The 22,522-nt window shown below is 38.5% G+C and overlaps 1 protein-coding gene across 10 annotated transcripts in view; it reads right to left on the reverse strand.

Annotated features, from left to right (window-relative positions):
• The window catches only part of Cadps2 (calcium dependent secretion activator 2), a 534,832-nt gene that overhangs the window by 321,509 nt on the left and 190,801 nt on the right, over positions 1 to 22,522 (reverse strand). For all 10 annotated transcript variants that reach the window (XM_021164381.2, XM_029478701.1, XM_029478705.1 and 7 more), the window contains exon 3: positions 19,700 to 20,032. In XM_021164381.2, the coding sequence (XP_021020040.1) occupies positions 19,700 to 20,032 (333 nt within the window). The remainder of the gene's footprint in view (positions 1 to 19,699; positions 20,033 to 22,522) is intronic.

The raw sequence follows: 22,522 nt of genomic DNA on the forward strand, positions 1-22,522 counted from the left end.
AAAAAAAAAATCAATAAATTGGCCATGAACAATGAACAATATATTAATATATAATAATATATTGAATTACATCTCTGATCCAGTTGTCGCTAGTCATCTATCTAGATTTTGTGGTGGCAATTGTTGCATTCAGATATAGCGTACAGCTTACTTTTCTCATCTGTACACACTAAAATCTGTTTCATGAAAGTAAGGTGTTAATATTGTTATTTCCTTGTCTTTAATATCTGGAATATAGAGCAAAATAAAGCTTTTTGAATTTTCAAAAAAAAAAAAAAAGAAAAATCTGTGTTAGTGGGATCAGTGAGCACCTATGAATGTGAAATTACTAAAAGTGCAGAACTTTGATGTGTTGATTTCAAACCCTAAACTGTCCTTGCTCAGTTTCTCTCTTGTTCTCTGGAGAAAAAAAAGCTCCAGAGAACAGAAATGCTTTTCAGAAATACTGGGAAGGACCAGAAGCCTATGGATGTAAAACATTATCTTAAACACAAGAAAATCTTTTATAAAAAATGTTTTTTAATTATGTGTATATGTATTTGCACAGATATGTGTGTATGTGAGTGTTGGTGCCTACAGAGGCTCCTAGATTCTCTAGGGCTGGAGTGGCTCCTGGATTCTCTAGGGCTGGAGTAGCAGGTAGCTGACAGTCACTCCATGTGGGCAGGGGCTGAGAGCTGAAGTCAGAGCAAGAGCAACTCTTCAACAATAAACCATCTCCTCAGCCCAAGAAAAGTTGTACGTTCAGTATGAAGATAACTCAACCAAGTTTCACCCAACAGATTCTTTACATAGCCTGTGGTAATTCACTGCCCTTCTAATGCACTAAAAACTGCCAACAAATTGTTAAATTCATTAAATCTACTCACATATTAATACATTGTTCTAAAAATGTCCTTTATGGCATTGTTTAGTAAAGAACGCTCTTTGAGATTAAACAAACTGCTGTTGCCAACCAGCCTGACTGTCCTTATATTAATCTTGCTGACCACAAAGAGAAAATAAATAGTCCTGTTTTTCTATGTGACATCTTTGTATGTGCTAAATCTAGTGTGCCCCTCTTCTGCTCACTGAAAAAAAATCAATTACATTTTTTCTTTAAATATCTACTCTAATTATGGCATACTTCTGCAATTTATTATATCTTGTTAATTTTCTTACCAGTGTGATAAATACAAATTGACTATGAGTTATACTGTCAAATACATTTGATATTTCCCTTGAAGTTAATTCATAGTGGTGTACTTCATAAATTTTATCTATAATTTATTCCTATGAAACAATTGTTACAAAAAATGCTCCTCTAAACTTGATTTACCCAGTGCTTTGCAGTTTATCATATAATCTTACAACACTCACTTATTACTTAATGATGCACAAGTACAAATGAATGTCTCTAAGATGACTTCATAGTAGTGATCAAAAGATTTTTAATATCAAATTATTTTACCTCACCTATAAAGTCTCAGTCATTATTCAAAACATAAATGATAAGAATAGACCTATTGCTCTACAGATGACTAATTTATGTTGCTGTGTGCCCATTGTCTTGACACTGACTCCTGTCTTGGTTATTGGCTGCTGTGCTCTGCTTCAGAGCAAGTCATTTCTCAGTGAGACATCATGAGTTATGGCACAGGGCTTCTCCATCTCTCATACTGCAGCTCAAGGAGTCGATATTAAGAGAAGTTCTTTCCTTATGGTCATCTTGATATGAATTCAAACTATAAACTAAACTGATCTTTAGCACTGACTCCTCAATGACTTTCTATAGTGGCATATGAGTCTTACTATTTACTACTGATCATACTGGAATCTCAAGACGTAAGAGGGAAATCCACAGAGGTTAGGAGAGGAAGTGGATGGATGAGAATAAAAACTAAGTAAGGGAGTTTGATACCCCAACACCTTAGACTAGTATTTAGACCCTCATAAGCTTTGTACCAAGACACCATTATTTTCTATTGTACACTTGTGTTATCTACACAAATTGACCCATTTTTTAAATCATAGATGCGCATTCAAACATTTTCCAAACCACGGAAAATGTTGCGTCAGCTTTTCCTAGAGTGATGCTCTTCTCCCAAACTTTAGGTTCTTCCAATCAGCTTTTATACCATTTTAATTATATGCAGGTATTAAGGGATAGTAGTACAATGAGGAATCAAGCAAGACAACAGTCAAGGAACAAGCAAGACAATAAACACAAAGCCCCATGATCACTCTGGTGATAGCTGTTTCTAAGGATGTTCAAGATATCTGAGCCTACTTCTTTGTTCTACCCTAAAATCAGATTCTTACTTCCTTGTCCTTGACCAAGGTTGTGCCCCTGCCTAAACTTACTTTTTTGCCATGCCCTAATGTCAGATTCCTGTCTGGACTTACTTCTCTACCTTGGCCTAATGTCAGGTTCCTGCCAACCCACCCATTTCCTTGTCCTTGGCCACTGTCATATTCCTGCCAAGTATCACCCCAAAAGGATCTCCACATCTCCCCCCCTTTTCACAGACAAGTCTCCAAGTCATCTGAGAAACCTATCTAAGTCAAGTATTTATCGATATTAATATACCACCCAGAGATCTGCTTTTGACAGTGGTCTTGTACTTCTCAGGTATTTATGATCCCTTCCTCCAAATGCAATCCTCATGCTTTGTTTTATATTTACCTTGTCCTACTGAAAGGAAAGAAATGCACCCATTATTAATGCTGGGATTCAGGCAACTCAATTTTAATGCAAATACAAAGAATAATTCCACTTGCATTGGGAAGTTTCCTAGACTCTAACATTTTCTTCATGCCGAGTCATTTTGCATCAAGCAACCCCCATGAGAACAAAACTAAAAATCTGTCTTATGCCTTTTTGATCACTAAAAATTAGATATCAACCATAAAATAACTATCTTTTTGTAATTTCATACAACACAAGAACATAAGGAAATGAATTTATTACCTGGCTCTTGAGAGCAATGTGTTTCCTGTATGATGTTATCTATGAAAGGATCAGATAACATCGTGTCTGCTACATACAAATCTTTAAAAGAACTCCCTTATATCTACTTCTTAAATTATGCATAAAAATCTGACTCAGAAATAGCAGTTCTACCACCAACTCCTGTAGAACAGTTCTAAGAGTCTTAAAAATTCATTTCCCAAACCACACTTTCCTTTGAATACGTAAAGCAGGAAAAAGATGAATGAGTTAATTAGATGTAAAATTACCCTATGTGAACCAAACTAAACTATATTAAATAATGTATCAAATGTTCAAAGGCAAGAACATAAGAAATTTAACCTCAAATATTAAAACCATGGGATTTCTGTAGCCTGAAGGATATATATATATATATCCTATAGGTATACATGTAGGTTATATATATATATGTGTGTATACATATCTATGCACATATAGCCTTAAAATAATATCAAATATAGCTGTGTAAATTTTTATATATCACAAAATTGCTTTAAAATTTACGTTAATATTTCATCTTCCAGTACTGTATAAAAGGCTTAGTGGTTAAGAGTACGTGCTGCTCTTCATGATGATCTAGGTTCAGTTCCCTGCATCAACTTCAGTCTGTTCTCAGTTGCCTATAACTCCAGTTCCAAGAGATCTGATGCCTTCTTCTGGCCTCCATATGTACCAGGCATGCACTTTGTAGCAATATATACATGTAAGCATTCACACACGCTTTTAAAATAAAAATAAATAAATCTTTAAAAGATTCATCTTTTGTACAAAATTAAACATAATATTTTCAAGCACGTATTTGCTAGTAATATTTACTTGATAAAATGGTTAAGTCTATACTTGTATTAATCATCCTATGGTTGAAGGTCTAGCCACCAAATAAAATAATGCATGTAGAGACGCTTTAAAGATTAGCACTGTAATTTCATCATGACTAATAAAATCTAAATATGACCACCACTTATTTGATATTGTCAGCTGTCCTTTGATAAACATTATCTTGGTTAGGTCCTAGAGTATTCCTATACAATAGATCTTATTACTGTTCTGCTTCAGTGATGAGAATCTGTATCATAGATTCGTTTAAGCCACTTTCCTAGAGTCACACACTTGATAAAGGTTTGGGTCAAGGTACTAATATCACTGTTTGGCTCCATGTCTCAGCATAACTGTTTCGTGCTCCTTGGTTCTGTGTTACATATCTGTTCTGTTCTTTGTTTTTCATTATATATGAATACATGCACACAATAGGAAACACATTATATATTTCTATATCTTAATGCTACAAAGAATATTTATCCTATGCTTAGTAAAGCAGGTACTTTGTATGTATAGAAACATAGATGGCATAGTTGATAATGATGACTTTCAGAGTTATGGTAAAAAAAAATTGTACTTCATATTTTTTCTCCTTTCCCAACATTTAGCAAAGAGGACAGGATAGAGAAGACCTTTGTAGAGAAAGTAGGATTGAAAAGGTCAGCTCAGGAACTTTAGGAAGTTCACGAAACACTTGCCCCTCCGGACGGGAGAGGCAAATTAACATTTCTCAGACCAGAGGGTCAGAGCCAACCTGCAGATGGGGACACATGCAGCAGGTCAGACCCTTGTCCACCTTCAGACAAGGTAAGTCCTTGTCACCTCATTCCCTAAAGACCAGTTTAAAGGGTGCACTGTTCCGCCAATCATATTGGGCCTAGTTGCTAATGCTCTATTCTGCCCCTGGAAACTATATAAAAACACGCTGAATGGGCGCCAAGGGTCACTGCCTCTCCTTCAGGTCTGGGACAACCCCAGTGCATTGGAACAATGAATTCCTCCTGCTTTTTACATCAATCCTGGCTCCACATGGTTCACTCAGGGGGTTCCTGGTAACCTAAGGTTCTTTGGGGTCGTACAGGATCTTCTTCAGTTTTAAAAAAATAAAGATGTAGGATTTCCAAGTGATGGAGATAATGCAAGGTAAAATTAAAATGTAGGAAAATGAAGCATGACAAAAATAATATGGCAGTTGTATAGTTAACTATTACAGGAGATATAGATGTTCTATTGATACAGGGCTATATAAACTTTATGCAAACTCCACACCACTTTCTTTTTGTTTTACATTTCATTTTTAATTAGATATTTTCTTCATTTACATTTCAAATGTTATCCCCAAAGTCCCCTATACCCCTCCCCAACCCTGCTCCCCAACCCACCCACTCCCGCTTCCTGGCTGGGGCATTCCCCTGTACTGGGGCATATGATCTTTACAAGACCAAGGGCCTCTCCTCCCAGTGATGGCTGACTAGGCCACCTTCTGCTACATATGCAGCTAGAGTCACGAGTTCTGGGGGTACTGGTTAGTTCATATTGTTGTTCCTCCTATAGGGTTGCAGACCCCTTTAGCTCCTTGGGTGCTTTCTCTAGCTCCTTCATTGGGTGCCCTGTGTTCCATCCAATAGAAGGCTCTGAGCATCTACTTCTATATTTGGCAGGTACTGACATAGCCTCATAAGAGACAGCTATATCAGGGTCCTGTCAGCAAAATCATGCTGGCATATGCAATAGTGTCTGGGTTTGGTGGCTGTTTATGGGATGGATCCCCGGGTGGGGCAGTCTCTGGATGGTCCTTCCTTCTGTCTCAGCTCCAAACTTGTCTCTGTAACTCCCTCCATGGGTATTTTGTTCCCCATTCTAAGGAAGAACAAAGTATCCATATTTTGTTCTTCCTTCTTCTTGAGTTTCATGAATTTTTCAAATTGTATCTTGGGTATTCTAAGTTTCTGGGCTAATATCCACTTATCAGTGAGTGCATATCATGTGAGTTCTTTTGTGTTTGGGTTACCTCACTCAAAATGATATTCTCCAGATCCATCTATTTGCCTAAGAATTTCATAAATTCATTGTTTTTAATTGCTGAGTAGTACTCCATTGTGTAAATGTACCATATTTTCTGTATCCATTCCTCTGTTGAGGGCCATCTGGGTTCTTTCCAGCTTCTGGCTATTATAAATAAGGCTGCTATGAACATAGTAGAGCCCTTATTACAAGTTGGAACATCTTCTGGGTATATGCCCAGGAGTGGTATTGCTGGATCTCCCAGTAGTATTATGTCCAATTATCTGAGGAACCGCCAGACTGATTTCCAGAGTGGTTGTACAAGCTTGCAATCCCACCAACAATGGAGGAGTGTTCCTCTGTCTCCACATCCTTGCCAGCATCTGCTGTCACCTGAATTCTTGATCTTAGCCATTCTGACTGGTGTTAAGTCCACACCACTTTATTGAAGAACTAGAAGGAACATTCATACTTTGCTATATGAAAGGGGTTCTGGAACTATACCTCCACAAATAACTACATAGTGAGTTAAAAACCACACATGATTCCTAGATGGAGGTATAAGTCTTATTCACTTACAGTTGCTCACGTCAGAATTATAAAATCACATTAACATAGGAAATGATGTCATTTTAAGTGTTTAACAACAACAGAAGTCTTTCAGTTACTTTGTACCAAGTTTCAGAAATGGATGACAGCTATTCATTACGTAAGATCTTACTAGAGGAATAACTGGACTGTTCCATGCTATCTAGGGGAATTAGGACAAGAGAAAGAAATTAATTTCTTTTCTGGCCTAAAACAAAGAAGATTTAAGATATGGCTTAAAATATCAAAGATCTCCAAATGACTACCAAATGTCTATTCCCAAATCTTACCACTAATTACAACTACAAATTTGCATGTCCAATTTCACACATTATCTTTATATAGACAGATAATACTTGGGTTTTAATACATGTAACACCAAACTGATTCCAAGAACTCCACTGCTTCAGGACCACTGAGCAGCCCTGCTTCAGGACAACTGCTACCCCTCAAATGAAGGCTGGAGCAATGCCTGGGCAGGATAAGCAGGGTGCTGGAATAGCAGCCAGGGAGGCACCATGCTGTGCTTCACATATAATTTCTATCAGAGGAGCATCAAAAATACCCAACCCTGCTGGAATTTGGAGTTTATTCCTTCCTAAGAGAGGCTGGTGATTCAGTGTTTTGATTTAGGCAGACATATAGAAATTGAGTGAAATTCTGAAACAGAATATAGAGCATAGAAACAGGAGAGTGTATAGACTCCAGTGAGGCCCAGCAGTTCACAAGTTTGGGAGGCAATAGAGAAGTAAATGCAGATCTCTGTCATGGTTTCAAGATGCAATGTCCCCCCCATAGCCTCATGTTATAAGTACTTGGCCCCACGCGGTAACACTGCTTTGGGAGGATACAAACACATTTTGAGGCAGAACTTAGCTGAAAGGCAGTAAGAACCCTTGAAGATGTCCTATCTAGGCCTCTTAGCACTCTCTCTGCTTCCAAGGTGCCATGAAATTAGTGACTCTCCTGAGCCAGCCACTTTGCACCTTGCTATTCTGTCAAAGCACATAGGCCAAGTGAGCATGGGTGGAACCCTGTGAAACAAGGGTCGGATTAGCATGTTCCTTTGGGTTGTCCTGCCAGGAATTTTGCTTTGCAGTAATGCACAAATGATCACTACAGAACACTTGTACCAGAAGCATGGACTTTTGGACCTCAGTTGTGGGAAGAATCTGGAAGAATCAGAGACTTGGGTTAGGGAAGGTCACAGAGCTGTACTTGTAAGTGGACAGATGATTCTGGAGAGCTCAGCAAGCCCATGGCAAGAGAAGCAAGCAAGCACAGGTTCCCTGTGAACACTGAACTAAAAGCCACTTGAGTTACATGTGGGCAACGAATCTGTACTCATTTCTCTCTCTCCTGAAACTTGAGGGAAAGCTGAGTTTTAAATTAATTTGCAGTGGAAGAAAATTTAGCATCTTGTAGGATTCAGACTATAGCATGGTTATGGCTGACTGCTTTTTGATTACTAAGATTTATGAGAGTTCAAAACAACAACAAAACTACCACCACCACCACCAAAAGACCCAAGACAATAAGAAGAGAAAGGTATCGATTTAAAAATATACAGTATGGCTAGAAAAGAAAAGAGTGAAACCATGAAAATATAGTGTTATAGACATTGGTGATATTTTTTAAAACCTGAGTTACTTTATAGTGGGACAATTAGAAAGGATCCTTTAGCCCCCACCCATCACAAACCCCAGGGCATAAAGCTATATAAAATTGCTCATTTTAACAACTTTGTTGAGAAGACAAATTCCCTGGTACATTTTTCTTGTACAAGGAAATATGAGGAACTGTAGTCTTGAGTTCATTCACCCCAGAAGCTACAGCAGCAACTATCCAAGGAGAACTGTGACCACCTAGGTGGTAGCAGACTGTGGCTTTATCCACTTGAGACTGTTATTTTGTTTGTTTTGTTTTGTTTTGTTTTGTGGCCATATAGAATGTGTAACAAGACCATGGGGACCTCTACTATGATTTCAAAGGAAGCCTTTGCAATTGAGACAATGTGGAACCAGATTGGATTTCTTACAAATACCCGAGAAAAGATGGTGTGTGAAATGTCAAAGTGAAATCTAGGCTGCAGGGGAGGCCCTAAGAATCTAGAGAAGCCATGATGTGAAATGTCTACTTAGTAACACAACAGGCAATAAACGGAGTGATCCTGAGAGAGAAAACACGGAAGGCCTGAGGGAGCTCACATCACAAGACCACCTCCCCTGGATAGAAAGGAGTTATAGCACTTGGTGGGTACCATAATGTGCTTCATCTTGTTCTTCCTTCTGATCCCTCTATTTCTCCCTTTGCCAATTAAAATATTTCCGTATATTATTGTTATGTTATGTTAGAGGTATGTAAATTGTTCTTTGATTTTTGTTTTTAATAGGGCTCAAGGCTAAGAGCTTGCCTTGTATGTCTGAGGAGACTTTACCCTTAGACTTCTGAGTAGTGATGGAATTGTTCAAGCTCTAGGAAATCTTAGATTTTCCATCATGAGAGAGCTAGGATCTGTTTGAGCCCAAGCAAATATTGTTGCTATTTAAATATGAAATACCATCAATCACTAATTAAGAAAATGTCCTACAGTCTTGCCTGTAGCTTGATCTTATGAAGGTACTGTCTCATTTGAGGTTCCCTCGTCTCAAATGACTCTACCCTCTGTCAATCTCATATGAAACTAGCAAGCAAATTAGTTACTGCTTTGAATAAAAATCTCAATGAGGTCACCTAGGAGTCTGGGCCAGAACAGGCCTTTATAAGATATGAACTAACCCCAGGGTGATGTTTAATTCTAGTGAATCAGTGCCAGGCTGTGAGTCTTGATAACCAAAGCTACCACTCAGTGAGATGATACAAAAATTGGAATTTTGGGACTGTTTTCTAGGATTGTACTGCTGTGCTCACATGTATTTACTAGTCTCTGTATAGTACACATTATCAAGAGGGCTTGAGGTTCTGTGCATAGCCTAGCCTAGGTGACCTTTGAACTTCTGGTAACATCCCAGGCCTGCCAGTCAGTGCTGGCCACTGGACTCTGCTTTTAAGGACCTGAACCTCCATTAGTGTCATCTTCCCAGCCTGCCACATCTGAAGAACTTCAAAAGAGATGTGGATCAAGTCTACAAGCTTGCAAAGCACACTCATGGTAGATTCCCCAGTAGAAACCTGCAGTAGCCTTTCTGCCCAGACAACTGTTCCCTGGTTGGCGAAACATCTGTTTAACTCTTATATTGGCATGATATTGTAAGGAATGTTTCTGTGAATAAACTGAGCATGTTTGAAAGCCAAAAAAAAAAAATAAATAAATATGAAATACCCTCCCACGGACTTATGTTTTGAACTTGTTTTTTCCAGCTGGTATTTTCAAAGCAGGAGACTGGAAACTCCACCTCTTAGGTCATAGCTAGAGATAGTGGGATGCTGAAGACAGAGCCTTTGGGGCAACTGATGCTTGGACCCTGACTGTTATCTTTCTGCTTTCTAGTTTTCATGAAGGAAACCGTTCTACTTAACTGTACACTGCATCTGTTCATTATGATGTTATTTATGCTCAAGCACATGGGCAGACTCCTCTGAAATAATTATCCCAACTAAAGATTACATCTTTAAGCTGCATTTATGATGTATTTGTACCACTGTGTTTTGATATATCCACAACTAAAACAAGAGAAAATTGGAACATGGACAGATTACTTACTGATCAATATGAGTTTTCACTCCTTTGCCTTGCTTCTGTTTAACAAAATACATGACCCATCCTTTTAAGTAAGTTGAGAAAGGGCAATCTTTCTGTAAGTCACATACAAATAACTTTTTGGAATCCCACTTGGTTCCTGTCATTGCTTTGCTATCCCCTTGGCATTGCTGCCCGTCACAAGGTAAATTCTAAGCTCTTCCATCAAATTGTGTGATTCCTTACAGCTCATCTCTTGCTTCTCTAGAAATTCATATAACATTCCTTCCTAATTTACTCTGATCTGTATAATGAGATTTTTATCACTCTGACCAAATACCTAAGAGAAAATAATTTAGAAGGAGAATTTGTTTCATGGTTATAGTTTTCTTCAGTCCCTGGTTACTTGAATTAATTAATTACTGGTTTGAGGAGGTTCTTCTCCTCATGGTATAGGAATTGTGGAGGGAGGCAAAGGATTCTAAGAAAAGCTGCAGCCCTCAGACACATACCCCCAGTGACCTAATTCCTCCAGTGAGGTACTAGAGTTCCTAGAACTTCCCTAAAGGGTGTGACTAGCTGAGTACCAAGCATTCAACAAATGAGACCCCATAGGGGGCATTTAATATTCATTCAAATATAAAGAAAGCCATCCAGTCCTTGGCGCAGTTGTCAATGTTGATTTGTTTTTGTTTGCTTTTGTTCAGTTCTTGTTTGTTTGCTGGTTTGTTTTGTTTTCAGAAATTAAGTTTATGCCCATCTTCTAAAATTCAGGAATTGCCACCTTAAAAAAAAATCTTCTAGAAAGGTGATTCAGCCATTCAGTGCATCCAGCAGCTGGAGTCTCACTCCTCCTTCTGAACTCTGTGTGCATACCTGTGGCATATTCTCACACACGCATATGTGAAATTTTAAATTATCTTTCAAAAAACCTGTTAATCTGACTACAATTCAATATAGATGTTGAATTTTCCACATTGTTATATCCTCTCTACTTCCTCAGCATATGCCCCCTACTCCCTGACAGATGAATAAAGCCATAGAGCAAAGCCCTAAAATGGGACTTTGGAGCAAGTTCATCTGTGCTCAGTTTGCATTTGCATCACCAAGGAACTTCAACTGCTGAGCCCACCTGCACAAACTGCTGGACTTACTCTGAGGTACCCAGCCTCAAGGAGTATATTCAAAGCTGTTTTGTTCTATCATTTATACAGAATTGAAGAAACCTAAAGAAACCCACAGATGCAATTCAAAATCAAATTAAGATACAGTTACTAATGTGTTTATGCTAGCTACACAGTCACCCCCTACCACTCTTGCCACAGTATACTAGAAAACTATACTAATATCTGTCTCCTGATCACATGAAAATACCTTGAGGGAAACAACCAAATCTTATTCATGCATCACACATATACATCATTTTAATTTTGCAATATATAAACATCTCCATTAAAATAATAACAGCACCCTTAGGGCTGCAGACACAGCTCAGTGGTTAAAAGCACTTAAATGCTCTTGGAGAGAACTAGGGTTTGGTTCCAGGAAAATGCATGATGGCTTACATCTGTTATATAGTTCCAGGGGACATGATGGCTTCTTCTAGTTCTATGGGCAGCAGCATACATGTGTGTGCATATATGCACTCTGCATTTATAAATATATTCATATATAAAAATAAAAAGATAACTAAAGAATCCCACTAGCCTTCATAATAACAAATATTTACTCTCAGAGAAGAATTATTAATAATATAGCATTTTAATAGCTCAGAAAGTATCTAGTGTTAAATCTTATTAAAGAACTGAAAGACTGAATGGTAAGAAATCATTAAAAGGACATTAGATGATGGAAAGATCTTCTTTGTTTTTGAATGGGCAGAATTAATATGAAACTTAATGTAGAGAGTTAATGCAATATCCATAAAAATTCTGATGTCATATTCCACATATCTAGAAAAGATAACCATACAGAGCCACAAAAGAACACAATTATAAGTATTACGATGCCTCAAATTATACTACAGAAGTACAATTGCAACTTGGATATAGAATATTTTCATTAACAACCAACCATGCAGGATAAAGGCACCATTCCTTACTATATTTGAAACAGTACCCTCATTAGCAGTTGAGTGAAGCAACAAATAGATTAGCAAAAATATATCTCCCAATGTATTATTATAGAAGATTCTCATCAGCCTGCAAATGCTGTCTTCATTTTAAAATTGGAAAAGTTGAAAACATATTCTAATAGCAACAGGCAGGACCTAGACAAAGAAGAAAAACAAAAACAGGCAAGCAGGGCTGAAATTTTAGAAATGGAAAGCTCACTTAACAGAACATTTTAGGGGAAACATTAAGGAATATCCCTCATTTTATATATTAGAACAGTATTATCACTTGGTAGCTTGCCATCATCCTGCTTTAGCTGGAATTATAGATGTGAGATACCAAGCCTAGCCAAAAGGACAAAGCAAGCAAGCAAGCAAGCAAGCAAACAAACAAAAGCAGTGTAACAAAACAAGAACCAAGTCTCGTTGTGCAGCCCAGACTTCCTCCAGCTCAAGATCATGCTCCAGGGTCTCTGGTGTAGGTGGTGTAAGGGCACACCACCACACCGGCAGCAGGAACCTTTGGAGTGGCCATACATAGACCCAAATTAAGAAATAAAAGTGTCGAGTTAACTGATGTACACTTGTATAATGTGATTCATTTACAAGGCTAAAAAAATAAAACGAGTTTTAGAGAGGAAATTTACTGAATACTATTAACCAGAGACTCAAATTCACTTAAATCCAACTCATCTAATTTATAGTATCAGGCAATTGCATAGAAAAAAATAAACATATTTATAATTATTTATAGTTACTTCAATTATAAATTATAGTATTTCAAATTCATTTAAATCAAACTCATCAAATTTATGCTGTCAGGAAATTCTGTAGAAAAGAAATAAACATAGTTGTAAGTATTTATAGGTATTTCAATCATCAATTTAGTATCTCAAAAACTGAAAAAAATGTATTTATTTTTAAGGTGTTAAACATACTTGAATATTTTAAGTATTTCTGACATTTCAAATTACATAAAACCAAAATATCTCTAAGTCATTTAATTTCCTCATTTATGTTTTATTTTAAAAGTTATCAAGTATAACTACATAAAATGTGCATATAATCCTTCTGAAAACCACAGTGACATACTTACTGTCTAGCATATGATGTTGGCCTAAAATAAGTGAAAAAGGAAGATTGTGGCTGTGAAACCCAGCCCCAATCTTGGGGACATTTCTCTGGCACTTTACTGTTCTTTTCCAGGCTTTCAACTAAAGTGCTCAGAATGCTTAAGACCTGTGGTTCCTGGGCTTCCATGGGCAAGTCCTACCCATAGGGAAAGCCAACACACAGCAAGTCCTATCTATAGGGAAAAGCCAACACACAGCAATTATTTATTTAAGTATGTAAAGCTTTATACCCACAGCCCAAATATAAAATACAAATTGGTCTCCAAACCTCAATCTTCAAAGGCTTTGAAAGCTTTTTAGAGAAATGGAATCATAAATACTACATTTTAACAATTCACCAGTAATTCTGGCTACCCCTTAAAAACATTCAGGCAAGTCTACAATATTCTTAATTCTTCTTCAAGTTCTCAGACTACAAGGGATTCTGGTGGGGGAAAAGCAAGAGATCAAGATCTCAATTAACTTTGCTTTGACTTTTGGGTAAATCTAGGTGAGTCATTTTATTCAGTTAATAGAATGAGATTATAAAACATTGATGAAGGTTGCTTTTGGCAGAGAAGATTAGGATCTAGATAACTGTAAAATTGACTTACTTAATCCTCTTAAAATCTAAATGCAGAGGCAAAAGGATAAGAATTGCAATGAGTGTATACAATACTATGTGTTCCACCCTTCTGGCTCTGGTCTTCTAGGGCTCCAATGTCTTTACAGTTTAGATGATCCATCCCCTTCCATGTTGATGTCATTTAGAGCCTCATCCCCATCTCCTGTTTTGCAGGCTGTGTCCAGAGGATACTGGCAACTAAGGAAAATTCTCACTTTGATGAACTTCTTTATGACAAGTTTAAATATCATCCTGCCTTCCTCAGCCTCTGCAGAGTGGAGCCACGAAGGGAGTTACTGCATCACTGTGGCATTTACCAAGGCATGCTTTTAGGAATTAAGGCAGGCGATTATCTAGATCTTATCTGTCACTGGATTCTCATTTCATACAATTCACGGAGCATATTTTCTATATTTCATGCATGCTTCTGGATAATGAGCTTACTAATTAATTTTAACATGCTGTAATTACCTTATGTCATATTTTAAAATAATCATTAATAAATGCATTTAATTTCTGATTAAAGAAGAACAGTTGATTGATACCACTTAATGCCATTTTTGTTGAGTTGCTTGAAATAAAATTGTTGAGTGATTTAGACTATAAGGTGCATATTTTTAATATTCTGAAGAACAGATATTTTACTTGAAATTCACTGCATTTCTGGAATATTCTTCTGAAATTAGACTTTAGGCTGACAGCTTATTCTTTGTCTTTACAGTGCCCTTACTATGCTAGGACAACTAAATCATGGCTAATGATTTAGGGCTATAGAGCTATGTGTTCTTCATGATATACCCTGCCAGTTTCTTTACAGGATTTGTTCCTATCATTTTGTTGCATGGATGTGCACCTGTGCAGACACTATCCTCAAATTAAATGACAACTGGTGTTAACATTATAACATTATAATTTATGATGCTGCTTAGATTATTATTTCTTAGACTCTATTTTGTTACTTTGTTGTTGTTGTTTTTCCAGACAGGGTTTCTTTGTATAGTCCTGGCTGTCCTGGAACTCACTCTGTAGACCAGGCTGGCCTTGAACTCAGAAATCTGCCTGTCTCTGCCTCCCAAGTGCTAGGATTAAAGGCCTACACCACCACTACCCAGCTTTTGTTATATTTTTATAACAAGTATAAACTATATACATTTATATTTTTAAAATAACAACTAAATAGTTACTTTTATTTTAGCCATCCTAGACTTTGTTGCCTTAGCACTTGGTGTTTCAAGAGCTTCCTTAATGCCTTAGTTCTGCTAAATATTAAGTTACTGGTGTTCTTACCAGAAGTAATGTTCATGGCTGTGTTTTTTTTTTTTTTAAATATTAGCTTCCTGAAGTTTTAAGCCAGATGCTACCCTGAAGCTGTGGGACAGGGGATCTGACTAGGTGACTTCTAGCAGGTGTCAGGAGGCAGCAAGGGCAAAGGTCTTTTTTTCCTTCCAGACCTTTTCTATACCCATTCTCCTGGCCCTAGAGACCCACTGGCTGCTCCAGTCCTACAAATCTCCCTGAACAGCTGTGCACTCTGAAATTCTGACCATAAAGTATATGGTATGCTTTTATTACTTTCTATTGGTTTGCTGGTGGCAAAACAACAACAACAACAACAACAACAACAACAGCACTATATGCAGGAACAAACACAACCAAGACTGTGACTGCCATCCCGAGTTTCAAACCTCTCCTGACTCACAGGAAAGATGAAATCAGTCTCTGGAACAGACAGGCTCCAGCAGCTTGCCTAGATGAGGTCCCTTCTATGCTTTCCAAAGCCTGGTTTGCTACTTCTCTCTCCAGAATGTTCCTTCCCAATAAAACATAAATGGTGTCCTGTGCCTTATGCCTTTCTTTACTTATTGATTCTTGTTGGATGACAAAACCAAAACCAAAAAATTATAAAACACACACACACACACAGACTCAATCTCTCTTCTCTCCCTTTTTCTCTCTCTGTATCTGTGTGTGAGAGAGGAAAAGAGAGAGGGAGGGAGGGAAGATAGGGGAGAAGGGAGGGAAGGGAGGGAGGGAGGGAGGGAAGATAGGGGAGAAGGGAGGGAAGGGAGGGAGAGAGAGAGCGCGCATGTGCAAGTGAAACTTGCAGAAAACAGAATCTAATTTGCTTTTAAAATTCATTTCATAATTTCTGTAAAGTCACTGATATTACACAGGAAAACTTTCCCCATGAGAGTAGGTTTTTAAATTTTCTTTTTGTTTTTTTTACTCATCTTAACCCTTCTTCAATCAAGAACTCAAAACAATTCCATTTTCATCTTAGACATATGAAAAAAAAACTTGGAAATCCTCACTCCCATTCATACAAGACTAAACAAATAAAAAATCAGAGATGTGTGTATGTGTGTGTGTGTGTGTGTGTGTGTGTTAGAGACCCCAAGACCTGGGAAAACTACTTATTCAAAATATAAAAGACACATATTTGAAAAGTAGAATAGTTGGATGAGCAGGCACTGGGTATCATGCTGGTATAACTTTTTTTTTTTGTACAAAAATACAGAGAATAAGAAATCTCCTGATCTCATGGACTTCCCTCTATTAAAGAAGATCTAAGAAATTTTCCCACTATTGCATATGCCAGCAAGATTTTGCTGAAAGGACCCTGATATAGCTGTCTTTTGTGAGGCTATGCCAGTGCCTGGCAAATACAGAAGTGGAAGTTCACAGTCATCTATTGGATGGAACACAGGGCCCCTAATGAAGGAGCTAGAGAAAGTACCTAAGGAGCTAACGGGGTCTGCAACCCTATAGGTGGAACAACAATATGAACTAACCAGTACCCCCCAGAACCATGCCTCTAGTTGCATATGTAGCAGAAGATGGCCTAGTCAGCCATCAATGGGAGGAGAGGCCCTTGGTCTTGCAAAGATCATATGCCCCAGTACAGGGGAATGCCAGGGCCAGGAAGTGGGAGTGGGTGGGCTGGGGATCAGGGCAGGGGGAGTGTATAGAGGGCTTTGGGGATAGCATTTGAAATGTAAATGAAGAAAATATCTAATAAAAATAAAATTAAATAAAAAAGAAATTGTCGCAAGTAGCCATACTTTTTTTCTAAATTTATTAGATCTTCTTCCCAAATCAATGTAAAAGTTTGCCAATGGGAAATGCTGAATAGTCCTTCCAGCTTCAGTGAAACAATACCTGATTGGTGGCTTTCCTATATCATCTACTGGAAAAACAAAACTGAGTCCAGAAATTCACAGTGGCTAAGGTACACAGAGCTTAAGAAAATACACTGTGAAGTCTGTAATCACAGAAGGAAATACGGTCTTTTGAGGTAGAAGGAATGAGTCTCCTGGACAAGAAACAGAAACATAGACTTTATCACAGAGACATAGGTCCACCAAAAGATTTAATCAGATTAAAGGGCAATTCTTCCCTTTTCTAGCACATTGCTATGGCTACATCTCCAGCATCACAGTGGAAGACAACCAAAACAGATGCTGTTACAGAGACAAAGTGTGGAGCAGAGACTGAAGGAAAGGCCATCTAGAGAATGCTGCACCTGGGGATCCATCCCATATACAGTCACCAAACCCAGACACTATTGTGAATGCTAAGAAATGCTTGCTGACAGGAGCCTGATATGGCTGTCTCCTGAGAGGCTCTACCAGTACCTGACAAATACAGAGGTGGATCCTTGCAGCCTACCATTGGACTGAGCACAGAGTCCCCAAAAGAGGAGCTAGACAAAGGACCCAAGTAGCTGAAGGGGTTTGCTGCCTCATAGTAGGAACAATATGAACCAACCAGTGTCCCCAGAGCTCCCAGGGACTAAACCACCAACCAAAAGGTACACATGGAGGGACTCATGGCTCCATCTGCATATATAGCAGAGGATGGTGTTGTTGGTCATCAATGGGAGGAGAGGCCCTTAGTCCTGTGAAGGCTCTATACCCCAGTGTAGGGGAATGCCAGGGCCAGGAAGTGGGAGTGGGTGGATTGGTGAGCTTGGGTCGGGGAGGGCAGAGGAGGAGGTGGTTTTCGGAGGGGAAACCAGGAAAGAGGATAACATTTGAAATATAAATAAAGAAAATAGCCAATAAAAAAATTTTAAAGACAAGAAAGACAAAGTTATCTGGTGTGTGTTAACAAGACAGGACAAGACAAGACAAAACAAAACAAACAAACAAGCCTCCAAGACCCAACTACATCTTTAAAAATAATTATGTTACAAGTCAAAAGTAGAAAATATCCACCATGCTAAATGCTAACCATAGGAATGCTGCAGCTACCTCAATTAGTTAAAGATCAAGTGGGCTTTCGAGACAAAGCCAAAAGCATCACAATGAAGGATGCAGTTCCACAAGAACAGCGAACAGTCCTAACAGACATGAATACAGGAAGCAAGTTCTGAGAGAACTGAATGTAAATATAAATGCAGTGTCAGGTTAGTGGTCTGATCAGAAGTGTTGTGTGCGACAAGCCACGGGGGGGGGGCGCAGATCCACCACACAGCCCTAAGAACACTCTGACAAAGAACACACAAGGTTTCGCATTAATCACCAACCACAAACCCATACTACATGGGATTATATCTTATAGGCCGGCCATAAGCATTAAAAGTTGGAATGGATAATTAAATGGGAGGTCCTGCTGCTCAACTATATTTGGAATGTGGAAAGCAGTTTGTTCAATTTTAATCTAGTGAGACTTTTGATAAATTCTCATTAAGTAACTACTGAATGACTGAATTTCCATTTTACTGCAATGTTCATCCACACTGACCATACAAAAGAGCCACGATGGACATTATGAGACCCACAGTCTTAATTCAATGTATCTGTTAATATATAATATGTAATCACATGTCTGTGATTTATGCTCAGCCTTCGCTATCAAACCACCCCCCTGGTTTAATGACCCAGTGAAAACAGTTACGGTGAGTTCGTGAGTGGCTCAGACGGTTAAGGTGACACAGTACTTTACTATTAATTAATCCTTTGTTTGCCTAAGATATTTATAAGATAATGATGCAATAGAAGGAACATGAACAGGATGCAGAAATTAAGTGAAAATAAACTTGCAAAAAGGTTAAAAATAAATATATGTATATTATAGAAGTGCATTTCTTAATGAATTTTAAAATGGCAGAATTTTGGTAATTTGAATTGTCTAATAGGGCTTAAATAATGTATATACCCCAAATGAGCAGAAATCCAAGGAATATATTATTAGACAAATCATTCAATCTAAAAATGAAAAACCTATGAGATTTTCTTTAGTTTTTCATATGTGTGACTTGAATAACAACTTCAGGGAAAACATATTATTTGCTGTCATTGCTTTAAATTAGCCAGTTTAGCAGTCATCTACAACCTATTTCTTGCAGGCTGAGGAAAAGAAAAAATTTAAAATTTCAATTACTTCCATAATACTCTTAAGACTAGCCCCAAACCTTTATGATGAACTATTTTGCACCAAGGAGCACTGGCTCATGTATACTAGGGACACTGCGTAGGCAGCAGATGATCATCACCTTACTCAGGGTTTGCCCTTTATATGCCCACTAAGCATCACACTGATGTCCTAAAATAAGGTCTTTGGGTCCAGTCGTAACTGGCTAATGATACTGACATTATTCTCCCCCCACCCAGCCTCTTTCAAAGCTTCTTTCAAATTGTCACTCTTTTATTTATTACAATTCAATCTCACTCAACCATTTGAGGAAACTGATTGGCAAATGCAAAGCAGCTCTTCCCAGGGTCATACACACTCCATGCTCCTTGCATGCATCAGACGTGGCAGGGGGAGACATCAGAGTACTCACCTGGCATGCGTTATAAAGTAGCTGGTGTTCTAGCTTCTTAATGCCCAGAATCTGCTGGAACATTTCATAGAGCTGCTCCTTACTCAGAATAAGCTCAGACACGGCACTCAGGGTCATCCTGCTCGGCTGTTTGCACAAATCTTCTTCGCCCCTGTAAATGGCGTCATATTTGGCTATCCATGAGCTCAGCACTGTTTCTTTGCTCAGGCCATCTATTTCTGGCAGGCTACGGACACGTTTTTCTATGTTCTTCTTAAACACCTCTCTGAAATCATTAGCAGAGCATCCTCCACTCTGAACCATTCTGGCCACACGGTCACTCTTTAGAAACACCTGAAAAACAAAGTCAAACAACACCTGTAATTAGGCATGGCCATTAACACCTATGTTCTGGGGGCACCCAGCCAGGATAACAAGTGTTCCACAAATGTTGTATAACACAACTATAATATAATACATGATAACTTATGAGACGAGACCCAAATCTCTAAATGGTTGAAAGGTTGAGAGAAGTCATAAGCAGCTCTGAGGAAATTGTGAGATAACCTACATTTGTCCAACCTGAAGGTCAAGAACTCAGATGCCAAAGGCTTCTCAAAAGTGGAGACCCAGTGATGTCCTGGTGCCATCCTCTGCAGCCTGAGAACAAAGTGCTAAGACAACGGTTTAGGAAGTAAGAGTCATTTAGTAAACACTTACTTTAGGTGCCACTCAGCACCTTGCAGGTCCAAAAACTGGAAGAAGTAACTATTGTTTATAATTCCTTGTTCCTCTCTTACTAGCTGCCCACCTCTCTCATTTCACTCAAACGGTTAAGAAAGGGGCTGGAAATACATGGCTACCTTCTGTATGTTTACTTGGGAGTTTGGGGGAAACGCTTAAGCACAGGAGGGGTTGGGGGCCAACAGTTTTGTAGAACTGCACTTGATGTAAATAGATATCCTATGTAATTATGATCTCATTAGCTCCCTAGCTTCTTAACACTTGTCTCATAGCTACAGGGAATAGATGCAAGGAGAGGGGACCACCTGTAAGATATATAAGCATATTGTTGACATATGAATCCAACCATTTTGTCATGGATACTAATCAAATGATACAGCTAATTTTCCTGTTTTCTTCTTCATATGTGACACAAGCTTCTTGCAGAAGAGTCTGAAAAATTAAGGCAGCTACCATGTATTGAATGCTGCTATAATCCTTCTAGAATGAAAATGTCAATTAAAACCTACTTTGTGTGTGTGTGTGTGTGCATGTGTGTGCACGTGTGCATACAGGGATGTGGGGGTTGTGAGCACCAACACATATCTGGAGACAAGAAGAGGATATGAGGAATCTTTTAAGTTTTAGTTTTCTTTTTTAATTATTCACCTTATATCCTGCTCTATCTCAGTCACCTCTTCCCACAATCCTTCACCCCCCCCATTTCCTTCTCCTCTGAGTGGTTGGGGGCTTTTCATGTATCCTCTCACCTGGACTGGGCATTAGGGTCTTTATGACCCTGCTGAAAGCATTCTTGACTGCTGAGCCTTATCTCCAACTCCCCTAAATGGCTAGTTTGTTCCTAAAAACTAAATCATAATGATAAAGTACTCTTACAGCTAGGGCTACATCATGTGACTACCCCACCACGTCCACTTATACATAAACTGGTTACAAACATGTTCCACACATGTCAGGTGACTCACTTGTCTTTCTGTTTAACTAGCTGCCATATGTGTCCACCTGACCCCCAAATTTTCCCAAATGCTTTTAGTTTTCCTCTTTTGAGTCCTTCACCAAAGCTGTTCTTGTTTCCTATCTCAGTCAATGACACTCAGATACTAAAGCGTTAGTAACTTCTACCTATGGCAACCACATTTACAATATCTATACAAAATGTGTGCTAGCTCTCCATAGCTCTAAATCACTTGTGATGAGAAAGCCTCAATTATCTTGTTTTGTTTTGTTTTGTTTTGAATGTCTTCAAGCCATAACAAAATATATTTAGAGAGGTATAAGAATAACCATGGCTTGAACCAATAGTCCTAGCACCTGGGAAGCTGAGGTAGGGAAATCACCAGTTCAAGCTTAACTGTGTAGTTAGTTTAAGGATAAACATGATTGTAAAGCAAAACCCTTGTCTTAAAAAGGCGTAGAACTAACGGTGTCTTTAACAACTCTAAGTCAGGGAGAGGGAAACTCAGACCCTCAATGCTATATTCTGTCAGGAAATGACATTTCTTAAGTCCTCACGGGGATGTCACGATTTCTCTTCTCTTTCTTAGCTGATACTGCTTTGCTCGTGAGGTACTGACAGTCCATATAAAGAAACTTTGTATTTATACCTTATTCATAAAAATCACACAATTATATCATGATACCTATTAATTGTTGTGGATTTGATTTAATGCTGCACAAATTGTGCTAATTTGGTCATCAAAATGGCACAAAATCCACACATAAGACACTGAGGGACTCTGCCCACCATTGATTTTGGTTGGTAAATAAAGTTGCTAGCAGCGAACAGTTGGGCATGGAGACAGAGGCAGGACTGTAGGATTCCTGGACAAGGGACTGAGGAAGGAGCAGGAAGAGAGAGAGCCCCCATGCCAGGACAGGAGTAGAGGCCATGCCAGAGAGGTGCTGGAAAAAGAACACAGCCATCATGTAGGTGCTAGGGAATTCAGCGTGAGAGTGCTATAGGTCTGGGTCCAGGGCAGCCAAGATAGAATATAGGTTTTATTAAGTAATAAGTCAGGGATATCAGAGAGGAGTATGTTAACCATCTGGAGTTTTGAAAGTGGCCCAGCCAATGAGCTGACTAAGGCATATTAAAATATA

This window comes from Mus caroli, chromosome 6 (assembly GCF_900094665.2).
Source record: "Mus caroli chromosome 6, CAROLI_EIJ_v1.1, whole genome shotgun sequence".
NCBI classification, from domain to species: domain Eukaryota; kingdom Metazoa; phylum Chordata; class Mammalia; order Rodentia; family Muridae; genus Mus; species Mus caroli.